The sequence below is a fragment of the Elephas maximus genome, chromosome 3 (genome assembly GCF_024166365.1).
Source record: "Elephas maximus indicus isolate mEleMax1 chromosome 3, mEleMax1 primary haplotype, whole genome shotgun sequence".
Classification (NCBI taxonomy): Eukaryota; Metazoa; Chordata; class Mammalia; order Proboscidea; family Elephantidae; genus Elephas; species Elephas maximus.
In genome coordinates, this window is record NC_064821.1 from 56,488,418 (window position 1) to 56,501,859 (window position 13,442).

At 51.6% G+C, this 13,442-nt stretch overlaps 1 protein-coding gene across 1 annotated transcript in view; it reads left to right on the forward strand.

Annotated features, from left to right (window-relative positions):
• Positions 1–307: 307 nt before the first annotated feature.
• The window catches only part of PADI1 (peptidyl arginine deiminase 1), a 40,297-nt gene continuing 27,162 nt past the window's right edge, over positions 308–13,442 (forward strand). The window contains exon 1 of the mRNA XM_049878069.1: positions 308–482. Coding sequence (XP_049734026.1) covers positions 391–482 — 92 coding nt within the window. The 5' untranslated portion in view covers positions 308–390. The remainder of the gene's footprint in view (positions 483–13,442) is intronic.

Below are 13,442 nucleotides of genomic sequence, written 5' to 3' on the forward strand. Positions count from 1 at the left end.
GAAAAAAAAAAAAGAAGAGTGAGGATAGATAGAGGCAAAGCTGGAGAAGAAGGAGCTGGGGGTTGCAGGGGAGCTCCTGCTCCACTGGGGGACCCTAGATGAAGTAGCCCCTTTTCCCCATCCCCCAGAGAGGCCTCGGACGGTGGATGGGTGGATGCCTTCTCCCGGGCCTCCCAGATTGACAGGCTTGAAGAGGGCCAGGCATGGAGCCAGGAGGTGGGGCCTCTAGGTCACAGGGTGAAATTAAAAGGGAGGAGGAGAGCATCAGCCCATTAGAACTCACATATCTTCCTGGTGAAAAGGTGTCCAGGAGAGGAGCTAGGGGCTGGGGTGTGCAGCCAGGGAGCCAGGGCCGGAGCTCATCTTGGAGGTCGGTGGCTGGGAGACAAGATGGCTGCACAGAGAGCTGTGCAGCTGTCCCTGAAGAAGCCTACCTATGCCGTGTGTGTGGTGGGAGTTGAGACGCTTGTGGACATTCACAGGTGAGAGCTAGGAGGTGCCCACCTGACTGCAGAGGACTGGGCTAGAATGGAGGTCTCTGAGGCAATGGGGTGGGCATCTGTAGATGAATCAAGCCTGTTGGAGGATGCTGGCAGGAGGCTGGTTTTTCAATAGCAAAGAAGATGGAGTTGGCTGTGGAGCCTGAGAGGGAGGGGTAGGGTGCCAGGTCTGCACCTGGGCTCTGGCTCCTGGGCACTGTGGTTAGGATTTTAACCTTGGGCCCCCGGATCTGGGATCCGGCCTCAGGTTTCTAGCTCTGAGCCCTGGGCTCCAGGCTCTAGTTCTTGGGACCAGGCTTTGGGGGTCTGGGCTCTGGGTGCTGATGTCTGAGTGGAACTTTTCATTTGTCTCACCTGGGGTGTCAGAATGAGTCATTGCTCAGGGACTGAACAGGAGTGGGCCTCCCCTCCTCTTCCTCAATGTCTTGCCTCAACCCATCTCTCTGAGGCTGGGTGGGAGCTGAATCCTTGGAGACCAGCCAGGGGCAATGAGGGAGATTGCGATTAGGAGGGAGTGGTTAGGGGACTAATCCCTCATATGGGCTCATACAGGAAGAAAACTTGGAGCGAGGCCTGGCACTTGCTGTGATCAGAGACTGATTACCCAATAAGCAAGGTACGCACGGGCTTACCTGTGCTTACTCACCGATCTGTAGTGCGTAATTTCACCCGTTTTTTTTGCCATATCAAGGATGTAGTGAAACCCTTGTGAAATTGTGCACTACAGATTAGTAAGTAAACACAATTAAGCCCGTGGGTACCTTGCTTACTGTAATCCAGCACACACCTTGCCTACTGGTTAATCCACTCCTGGCCATGATGGTGATGACGATGGCAGTGGTGGGGACAATGATGACCTCTGAAGGGACAGCAGAAGCATCAGTTTCTGTTGGCCCAAGTTCTTCTGTCTTGGCTGAGCCTCAGTTTCCCCACCTGGCCACTGGAGAGTTGAACTTGGTGATCTCTGGGGGCCTTTCTAGCTCTGAAATACTGTCTATGGCTTCCATCTCTGCTGGACCAGATGGGGCTGGGCCCCTGTGGGTGGTGGCCTAGATGGGCCCCACTCCAAGAGGAGCTGGGGGTTCCAAAATGAGTCGTCAGAGCTGTAAGCACCTCCCATTTCTGGGGCACCCACCATGAAAGACCCTTTACAGACATGGTCTCATTGATGCTCCTTCAAATCCTATAAGATTGGTGCTATTGTTTTCCCATTGGTCAGATAAGGAAACTGAGGCTCAGCCCCATAGCTTTTAGACCTGTGCTCTCCAAGTTGGTTAAGTTACATTGGGCCCAGCTCCTTACCTGCCCTCAGATCAGCCTCTTTGGGGAGTTTCTCTGCCCCAGAAGTCTTTCCTGCCCCCCTCAGGAAGTGGCCTGAGGTCCCAGTGGCAGGGCTGGAGAGAAAACTCAGGAGTCCTGGAGACCAGACCTTGACTTTAAGTCACTGGTGGGATCCCTATTGTGTGGGCTGATTCTCTAGGACCAGAGGAGATTCCATTTTCTCCTGCCCTTTTAACATAGAGCTGCCAGATTTAGAAAAACAAAAAACCAGGATGTCCAGTTCAATTTGAATTTCAGATAAACAACAACAAAATTTTAGAATAAGTATATCCCAAACATTGCACGGGACATACTTATGCTAAAAAAAATTTATTGTCTATCTGAAATGCCAGTTTAACTAAGCATCTTGTATTTTATCTAGCAACCTCACTTTAACACCAGGAGCAAAGAAGGGCATCTCTCATCTGAGGGGATGGCTGTTTCTGGAAGGTAATTTCAGAACCTCAGGCAGGCCCTCCATGGTGCTGCTGTCTAAGGCCAGAAGCATTTGGCTGGGAGCCAGGGCACCTGGGTTCTGGTCCCAGCTCTGCCACTGACTTACTGTCTGACTCGGAGCAAGTCACTGGCTCTCTCTGGATCTCATTTCCTCAAATGAGCTCAGACAAGAGCTGAGTTCCCTTTGTAGTTCAGCTTAGAGGTAAAGAGCGTAGATTCTGGAGTTGGACAGATGTGGGTTCTAATCCTGGCTCTGTTTGTGGCTGTATGACCCTGGGACAAGTTGCTGTACTTCTCTGAGCCTCATTTTCCTCATCTAACAAATGAAGGAACAAAAGCACTGATCTTAATGGGCTTGGGGGAGCAAAAATGAGACCATGTGGGTATGAGACCTTGCATGGTGAGTGCCCCATAGCTCTGATGGCTCTGTGGTCCCGTTTTCCTCCACTATCTGTTATTCCCACTGCACCTCAGAGGACTGAAGGAGCGGATGAGAGATCAGGATGTCTGTGGTGGGAGCACAGGGCAGGGCTGTCTATAAAGATACTTTGGAATTGCTAAGCCCTTTAGCACCCTCATATGTGGAGCCCTGACTCAGCTGAGGGGCGAGAGGAAGCTGCCTGGGTTGTTCATCACTGCTGTCCCTTGGCTGCCAGATTTAGCAAGGAAAAATACAGGACACCCAGTTAAATTTGAATTTCAGATAAACGACAAAAAATTTTAATATAAGTATATCCCAAACATTGCATGGGATATACTTATGCTAAAAAAAATTATTGTTTACCTGAAATTCCAGTTTAACTAATCATCTTGTATTTTGTCTAACACCTTACTTTAATACAAGTAGCAGAGAGAGACATCTCGCATCTGAGAGGATAGCTGGGAGAGGGGTGAGGAGAGGGGTGACTGCTTCAGGGTCCTGAGTTGAGCACTATGAGGAACTTCTACCCAAAAGCCCTTCAGGAAGCTTTGCCCTGGGTGTTGGTGATGAGTGGGGTCATAGCCACTGACAGTCTCTAAACTAGAAACAGGAGCTTATTCTGCAGCAAGTTGGTTTAAGATTAGACTTAAGAAAGAACTTCCTGCCAGTGAGTCCGGGATAGGTGGAGAAAGAGGTCATGGAATTGTCAACCTGGGAGGGATTTAAAGAGGAAGCTTTAAATCCCCTTCCTCCTGCAGCTCACTCCAGGAGGAAGGGGATACATTGATGATGAACTTGGGGCTCCCTCACCTGTGTTGCCAGGTTCCTGGCTCATGGTGAGGCCAGGCAAGGGGTTTCTAATAGCCTTGCTGCTAGGTGAGGGGAAGGCCTCAGACGAGGGGTGTGCCAGTCACCTGAGCTGCCCAAGTCTGAGCCCTCTGGGAGAGCCGGTGGAGATGGGAGTGTGGTGACATCACGGGAAGTGATTAATTCCCTGGGGTGCTGCATCAACCGGTTATTTGGAGAAATATTTGTTTTTGGGGTGGTTGTGCACCTCAAGGTGTCCCAACTTGAGGAACCCTTAGGAACCCCCTGACTCAAAATGTGTTGCAGATTGCACTCCCACACCCCAGAGGGCTAACTCCCCACACTGGACTCTGGACCTCAGCGGGCTAGCACCACACCCTGACCCCACAGTGCAGCGAGCTAGCTCCCCACCCTGACCCCACACTCCAGCCAGCTAGCTTCCCATCCTGACCCCAAGCCTCAGCGGGTTAGCTCCCTACCCTGACCCTACACCCCAGCAGGTTAGCTCCCCACCCTGACCCTACATCCCAGTGAGTGGGCGCCCCATCCTGACCCTCATGTCTCAGCAGGCTTGCTCCCTACCCTTACCCCACATCCCAGGGGGTTATCTCCCCACCCTGACTCTATACCCCTATGGGTCAGTTCCCTACCTTGACCCCCACACTTCAGCGAGCTAGCTCCCCACCCTGATCCTCACACTCCAGCAGGTTAGCTCCCCACCCTGACCCCAAACCCCAGTGGGTTAGCTTCCTAGCCTGACCCCACACCCCTGGGGGTTATGTTCCCACCCTGAGCCCCTGGGTCTGGTCAGACTGCCCTGGAAGTCCCTTTGCTTGGAAGCTTTGAGGTGGCCCCAGAGGGCTCATGCCAACAGAAAGAGGGGACAGCATAAGGACCTCTCGGCAGTCTATCCTGTCCCTCCTTGTCCATCCAGAGGCCACAATGATGGGCATGCAGGAGAAGGCTGGCTGGGCAGGGCGTGGGCATAGTCTCCTGGACTCTTCCCAAGCTTCCCATCCCAATAAAGCACCAAAGACTTGGAGAAGTACAGGACGGATGGACTCTGCAGGGCCAGAGAGAGCCCCAGGCCACTTCCATTTGCTGAGACTCCTGGTATTTCAAAAAACGAAAATGCCAAAACGGAGTTATAAAACTTGTGGTATATAAATTTTTAATGTTACACTGAGTAAATGAATGCTTTGAACTCACACAGAAGGACAGTGAAGCATAATTGTGCTCCACACAGGATGATTACAGGATTGATGCCAGCAATAATTCACAGTGACTGACAGGCTCCAAGTACCGGGTTGGGACAGGGGGTTAGAGCTGGGTGAGCACCTCTCTTCCTTGTGCCATCCTGTTGCGGCGTCTCTGCGACAGGAATGACACCCTTATTTGGAGGTAATGTTCAAAGTTTAAATTTGAGGGTTCCTGGAGAATATGAGGCCGGAGTCTCGCAGAAGTTCCACGGGCCTGTGAAAGCCCTAGGAGTTGCAGACTCTGGGCTTGGAGTGGTGGAGTGCACCATTTTTGAAGCCTACAAGATTGGTGGCATAGTAGCTAAGAGCTCGGCTGCTAACCAAAAGGTTGGCCGTTCAAATTCACCAGCCGCTCTTTGGAAACCCTATGGGGGCAGTTCTACTCTGTCCTATAGGGTTGCTAAGAGTCAGAACCGACTCCACGGCACTTAACAACAAGATTGGTACCAAGAAGGGCCTCAGAGGTCAGCCACCCCTTAGTTCTGCACATGTCCTACTTCCCTGGGTCCCAGCTGCTACCCGCCGTTTTAAGAGGGTCTCTGATCCAGCTCATAGCCCCTCGTCTTCACTCCATCCTTCCCTCTCCAGCCCCCTTGTGCCGTCCCCTCCTCTTCCCATCATTTCTTGGATTCCAGTCCTGGAATCTGTCCTTATTCCTTCCCTTCTCCTCTTGCCTTCTCAGCTCCCATCACTTCAAAGCCCCAGTTCTCTCTTGGCCTCCCTAGCCACTACCCTTCCTTTCACGAGGGGTCAGGGGCCAGCTAGGACCGGAGGGGCCGGAGATAAGCCAGACACAGACCCTGCTTTCCTGACCTGTGGACCCTGAGAGAAGATTCCAGATGGGAGGAATGGAGGGGGTGGTCGCTCACTTGTGATTTTATAGATTCTTTCCTAAATATTTTCCCTGAGATATTATTCTTTCCTTTGCTGTCTAAAGAAGCTCCCAGTCTCTTCTATATGGATTTGAGCAGCTTCCCACGCCTGCCAAGTGGTTCCACCCCTTAAAGATGTGGGGTGTGGGATGTGGGGTGGGAACAAATGGGAAAATCTGCACTTGGCTGAAGACAACAGCACCTAGTGAGGCCTGGGAGGTGGGCCCAGCTTTGAGCTGGGGGATTCCAAAACTCCATCCAGGTAGAGTGCCAGCACCTGGGCCCTTGGAGCTGGACTGCGGCTCAGGAAGCTGGGATTTGCTGGGTCCCCTTAGGGGCCTGGCCTCTCAGGCAGTACAGTACAGTACCCCCACTCTCATGCCCTCCCCAGTCTCTGTCAGCCACAACCGGCCCCCAGGGGGAACAAAGGGAAAACCAAGCCAAAAGCAGGGCCAGGAGCTGGGGGACAGGGAGCAGATGACTGGGTGTCTGAGCCACCCCCTCCCATTGCCCAGCCTCCAAATGCCCCCAGGCCCCAGAAGAGAGAACCAGAGGCCACTCACACTGCATTTGAGTCTAAGGTCCTGGAAGCCCTGCCAAGCCCTTCTCCATCACACCTTCCCAACCATGTACATAAACACCCTCCTCCCCACGCCCCCGCCTGGGTCTCCAGCTCTGTACTTACTGGTAGGGGTGGGCGGGGGTAAGACCACAAACTCTGCAGTAGGATCCTGCAGAGGGTGCAGCTGGTGTGGTCTGAGCCCAGGCTGGGTGCCAAGTCTGCTGGACATAAGGGAAGGTGAGCTGGGGCTTTGACTTGGGCAAGGAGGAAGGAAGGCCATTCCTTTCCCAAATCCACAGGCACCATCCTGACTGGTTCCATAGAAGGAAGCCCGTGGTGGAGGATCTGAGAGTTCAGTTCACTAACAGGATGGCCTCAGGCTAGGGGGTCAGCCTGGTTCTTACAAACTGTGTGGCCTTGGACCATTCACTTCACCTCTCTGAGCCTTTCTGCTACCTTAACCCACCAGTTGCCATTGAGTCGATTCTAACTTATGGCTGCCTCATGTGTGTCAGAGTAGAACTCCCCTCCATAGCGTTTTCAATGGCTGATTTTTTGAAAGTAGATCATGCCAGGCCTTTCTTCTGAGGTGCCTCTAGGTAGACTTGAACCACCAACCTTTCAGTTCATTAACTGTTTGTACCAGCCAGGGACTCCTCCCATGGTGGGTAGAGATAATATCATTTGTTGTTTGTACTATTAAAAGCTGGCATCTTTGTTTCCTTCATTTTATAGATGAGGAAACTGAGGAGTTTTGTAATTCACAGAGCACAGGCATGCTTTTCTCCACTCTACAGATGGGGAAACCAAGGCTGAGAGAAGTCACTCCTGACTCTGACTCTAAATTCAGGATCCTTTCAGAAAAGTTCTGTTCTTCAGCTCCCATCTACACCTGTTGGGGAGGCCAGTGGGTGGAAGCTGCCCACCATCCCTCCCCTCCAGCCTTCCTTCCTAGGTCTCTGGGTGTGTCCCTCCCAGAGCAATTACTGGGTCATAATGCACCCATGATGGTTATCTCTGGGAAGGAGGCAAGGAGGGAGCAGACATAGCCACACCCTGTGTGAGTCTAGCCTTTGGAGAAAATCCCTGCCCATATCTATGGGGTGTCAGCCACAGTCCTCCCCAGCCTCTGTCAGCCACACCAGCCCCTGGGGTGGACCAAAGGGAAAGCCAAAGCCAGGGTCAGGAGCTGGGGGGTAGACGATGGGGTGTCTGAGCCACTCCTCCCACTGCCCAGCACCCATGATTCCCATTACATATAACCTTCTGTGGCCTTTGCCCTATTGCAGTCATTTAACAAACCTGGGTAACTGCTGTGTGCCAGGTGCTGTGTTGGGCTCCGGCACTTGGAGATTAATGAAGCCTATGCCTGCCCGCGAAGGCTCCCATCTTAGTCAGGGAGATGAGAAGGATGCTGACGGTCAAAGCACACAGGGTGAGTGATATATGTGAAGAAATGCCAGGTGTTAGGGTCCCCCTCCCTTGGGGAAGAGGTGTCTCGGTCACCCAGGGCAGAAGAATGAATGGATGTACAGGAACCGGCCAGGACAAAAGGAGAGAGGTGGCCCCTGGCAGGGGGAATGGTGTGTGCACCATCATCTGGGATTCTACTATGTTTCTGGGTCAGCACTGCAGGTGAGCTTTGGAGTTAGAGACAAGTGGGGCTAAACCCCAGCTCTGCCACTTACCCTCTGTGTGATCTCTGAATGTCAGTTCATTTTCTGTAAAGTGGAGAAAAGGATAATAATGTCCCCGCTCAGAAGCCAGGGGCCATGAGGATGGAATCAGAATGGATTCTGTAGACCGTGATATACCTGCCCTGTGTGAACCCCACAGGGGCAGGGGTGATTCAGCTCCGTTTTCCCAGTGCCCAGCACCGTGCCTGACACATAGCAGGTGCTCAGGGTGTGTGTTGAGGTAGAGCAGCTAGCAACACAAATGGAAGCCCCAGGTGCTCCTGGGGAGCTGCAGTCCTTTAGAACCGGAGTCCAAGGGGGGCTGGACCAGCACAGGGTAGAGAGGAACAAGTGAGTGAGTGAACTGAAAGAGAAGAGAGAGGAAGGGGTATTAGCAGATAAAGAGCTGTCTGCAAAGTTGAAGATGGTGATGGTGGTAATGGTGATGGTGACAGTGAGGATGCTAAAAAACACATATGTAGCCCTGACCATGTGCTAGGCTCTGTTCTAAACCTTGTATACACTGACCTATCTAATCGTCACAACAGTCCTCGGTGGCAAGTACTGCTACCATCCCTGTTTTACAGATAAGAAAACTGAGACCCAGAGGAATTAAGGGAGGTCCAGAGCTGGTAAGTGGCTGAGCCAGGATTTGCGCCCAGTCCATCTGGTCCTAGGTGGGTTTGTGATTGCTCACTAGATCCCTGGGAGGTAGACTATGGGGACTTGGCTCTCCAGCCAGACCCTCAGCTCCCAGCAGAATGACTCATGGAGCTGGCTGAACTAGAAAGAGATTGCCAGCCCTCCCCTCTTGCTCATGGGAGGCACCTCCGGGGCTTCTGGCAGGTGGAGGCTGGCAGGTGTGCCAAGAAACCATGGTGGTGGCTGGCCTGGTCTGCCCCAGGGTCACGCATTGGCTTGGTCTTTGGCCTTTCTGTCGGTTCTGCATTATGTTCTGGGTTATTCTCCCCTTGCACCCCTCCACTCCCTAAGCACAGTGCCCTAAACACCCATCAAGGGCACACTGGTCCTCTGCCAACCCCACCCACCCAGCTGGAGGCTGGGAGCACCATTCTGCCCTCCCCGTCCCCAACCCTAGGCTTTGTTACCAAGGGCTGGTGAGGTCCAAGCTGCAGGGTAAGATGAAAGGCGTGGAAAGAACTTCCCTGAGACTGCTGTGTTTCTCCTTTCCGCAGGAAAAAAACCAGGTGGTAAATTTCCAAGTAGTTGAGATAAGGTGTGGCCTGCATAGCCCCAGAGGGTGGAAGCTTCTGGGGGGCAGGCTGCTACCGGGCAAAAGGGAACACTTTCTACTAACCTGAGCTGTCAAAGCACAGGTGTGAGGTAGTGAGCTGTCTGTCACCAGAAGTGTTCAAGCAAGGAGTGCTGCACTGGGCTGGGGGCTGGGCAAGATGACCTGCGAGGCCCCTCTCTGACTCAAGGCTTAGAGCAGATGTACCAGTCTTGTCATCCTAGGAGGGGCAGGGGCCAGAAGATCATGGGTGCCATCCTCCTGACCTTTGCCAACCTCTCCCAAGGCCCCTGCAAGGTGTAGGGGTGGGGCAGGGTATGGTTTCCTGCCTGAGGCCTCACCTGCCTCTTCTGAGGAACCACACTGAAGGGCTTGTTTAGCAAAGTTTCAGCATTTTCCTCTTTCTTCCTCACACCCTCCCTGACTCCTTCTGCCCTCCAGTCCCCCACAGGAGCTTGCCAGGGCACACACATTCATTTTAATGTCCACTGGGACAGCAAAAAGATAGAAGACAAAACTGCTGCTCCTTCCTCCCTTTGCCAGCTGTGTGACCCTAGGAAAGTTGCTTAACTTCTCAGAGAAGATATCTTCATCTGTTATGTGGAAACACTAACACCTACCTGGCCGGGTTGTTGTGAGGTTTGGGTGAGATCTTGGGTATCAAAAGCCCAGCAGGTGCCTGGCACATAGTTAAAAAAAAAAAAAAAAAAGCAAAAAACCATTGCCATTGAGTTGATTGCAACTCATGATGACCCAATGTGTAGCAGAATAGAACCGCTCCATAGGGTTTTCTTGGCTGTAAATCGTTACAGAAGCAGATTGCCAGGCCTTTCTTTCTAGGTGCCACTGGGTGGGTTCGAACTGACAACCTTTAGGTTAGTAGTCAAGTACAAACTGTTTGCACTACCCAGGGGCTCTTGGCACATAGTGGGCTCTTGGCACATAATAGGCTCTTGAAAATGTGGGCCCTTCCTCCACCCCAATATTACTGATGCTATCCTTATGCCGAAACTGGTGAGGGACACATACCTTGCCAAACCAAGTGGAGATGGCTGGAAACATACCACTGATTTTCAAATCCCTCATCCCACTCTCTGTGCCTCTTTTTGTGAGATTCTCTAAGAATTTACTCCATTCTCCCTGTAGCCTCTTTACCAAACCTGGTGTAGCCGGCCCTGAACTGGGAGGGGGTGCAGGGACATTGCAGGGTGAGTCAGGCAGGCTGCCGCTCTGGGTGGCACAGGCTGACTGGGAATGGGCCTCAAGAAAGGTCTGACCAAGTGTGCGGGGACACAGAGGGGAGCACATGGAATTTTGGCAGAGTGGGTGTTGGGGGTCTCTGGGAAGAGTAACTGTAACAGCAATGGTGTAGTTAACATTTATTAAGCACCTACTGTGTACCAAATGGAGTCCCTGGGCGGTGTAAATGGTTTAACTCACTAGGCTGCTAATTGAAAGGCTGGAGGTTAGAGTCCTCCAAGAAGCGCCTTGGAAGGAAGGCGTGGTGATCTGCTCCTGAAAAAATCAACCATTGAAAACCCTGTGGGGCACAGTTCTACTTTGACACGCATGGAGTTACCGTAAGTTGGAGTCAACTCAACGGCAACTGTTTTGTGTGTGTGTGTGTGTGTGTGCACCAAACCTTTGAATGCATCAAAAAAAAAAAAAAAAAAAAAACAGTAGCAGTCGAATGAATTCTGACTCAGAGCGCCCTATAGGGCAGAGTAGAACTGTCCCATAGGGTTTCCAAGGAGCGGCTGTTGGATTTGAACTGCTGACCTTTTGGGTAATCACTTTGCTACCAGGGCATTCTCTTATACAATCCCCCCAACAGCCCTAGGAAGTAGCTCTTTGAATTACATCTAGAGCAGGTGAGAACTGGATCTGAGGCCACCCTCCATGTAGAGCTCACACTCCATGTAGAGCTCGCACTCTACTGCACGGAGGAGGTGGTGTTGGAGATGGGTCTCAAAGAATGCAAAGATTCCCCCACCAGAGACAGGGGAAGGGTGCTGGCTCATCAGCAGAACAATGGATGGTGCTAGAGATGGTAATGATTACAAGCCTGGGCGACCGACTCCTGTAATGGTCATAGTTAGAGTCCCTTTCATTTAAAAGAAGCCCTGATGGCACGGTGGTTAAAGCGCTCAGACGCCAACCGAAAAGTAGGCGGTTTGAACCCACCAGCTGCTCCTTGGGAGAACAATGTGGCAGGCTGCTTCCATAAAGATTACAGCCTTGGAAACCCTGTGGGGCAGTGCTACTCTGTCCTATAGGGTCGCGGTGAGTCGGAATTGACTCAAGGGCAGAGGGTTTCTTTTTTGTTTTTGCTTTTTTCCATTTAAAGGGGCTCTTTCAAATCTGTAATCTCACTTGACTGTGGCTTTGAGGGTGTTCCAGGACTGCACGCTTGGAGCTCGGCCAGGTCTGGGGGCTGCACTAGGACACAGAAGCCAAGGGAAGCAACTGGGGAGGGCTAGCTTGAGAGGAGTCTGCAGGGCAGCTCCAGAGAGTTGGTGGAGCGGACTCCACTGTGGGGCAGCCTGGGACTCACCCCAACTCCCATCCCTGCCGGTTATACCCCCTAGGGCAGCCCTTAATCGAAGGTCCCACCTGCAGATCTGGGGACCTCAGAGATGGGGGAAAGCAGTGTGAACCCCATTGCTGAGGTGGGGCTAGGATGCCAGCTGCTCTGGTGAGAAGCATCAGCTTCCTCCCTCCCATCCCCCTCCCTCACTGTCTTCGCATCTTCTGCTGGGATAACCGGAAGCTCTCCTGCACATTTTTTCACTGTGAGAGGAAGCATGGTGAAGTTGACGTGGATGTGGCGATGGTGGTGAGCCTCCAAGGCAGAGGAATGATGAAGCTAGGACTAGGTCAGGCCCCTCCCAGAGAGCAGGTGAGACCTTCAGAGCAGGACCTCGGCCCCGCCCATCAAGTGCCTCCTTCAAGAAGCCACCTTCCCCCAGTGCCACCTAATGCAGGTGCTACCCACTCACCTGGCACCTCAGGGGAGAGAGAACAGAGACCATGAACCCAGCACCCCAGAGAGGGTGAAGTGAGTCATGAGCTACTGAGCAAGCTGGGGGAGCGGATCCAGCCTGCAGAAAGCTGTTCTGGGCTCGGAGGCCCCAACAGCCTTAGAGGAATTGTGTCGTTTCTTTTATTTCCTCTTCGTTTATTTATTGGTTGGTTGATTGATTGATTGATTTGTCATTGTTGTTAGCTGCCATCATGCTGCTCCTGACTCATGGTGACCCGTGCACAGTGGAACATAACTCTTCCTGGTCCTGCACCATCTCCACGATCAGTCGCAGATCAGGCTGTTGTGATCCATTGATTTTCAGAAGTAGATCACCAGGCCTTTCTTCCTGGTCCATCTTAGTCTAGAACTTTCTGGACTGCTGCCTCCAAGGACGTTGATCGTTGATCCAAGTAGAATGAAATTGTTGAGAACTTCGGTTTTTCTTCAAGATCAGATTTAATGGCAATACATTTATCGGGGAAAGAATTAACAGATTGGGATGCAAGCTCATTTGTTGAACCGTGGTTGAATTGTAGCCATAGTTTGGCTATGGTTACACAAGAAGGCATTCTGTATGATAAATTGACTATACAAAATTTACAGCAAAATTTACAGTAATGAATGAACATATTGTCTTTGTTATCTAGTGCTGCTATAACAGAAATACCACAAGTGGATGGCTTCAACAAAGAAAAATTTATTTTCTCACAGTCTAGGAGGCTAGAAGTCCAAATTCAGGGCATCGGCTCCAGGGGAAGGCTTTCTCTCTTTGTCAGCTCTGGAGGAAGGTCTTTCTTGTCAATCTTTCCCTAGATTAGGAGCTCCTCTGTGCAGGAACCCTGCCTGGGTCTAAAGGATGCGCTCTGCTCCCAGTGCTTCTTTCTTGGTGGTATGAGGTGCCCCCTCTCTGCTTGCTTCCCTTTCCTTTTATCTCTTGAGAGATATAAGGTGGTGAAGACCACACCCCGGGGAAACTCCCTTTACATTGGATCAGGGAAGTGACCTGGGTAAGGGCGTTACAATTCCTCCCTAATCAGCTTTAACATAAAATTATAATCACAAAATGGAGGACAACCACAGAATATTAGGAATCGTGGCCTAACCAAGTTAATACACACATTTTTTGGGGGGATATAATTCAGTCCATGACACATATAGTGTATCATTACTGGTCTATTGTGTGCTACATGTCATTCGTATCTTTAACAGTTGTAATAAGCTTATGTATGGCACTGTGTGGGTGGGTTATGTATGTATGTATATGCACACATTTCCCAGTCAGAGAGCTGGTT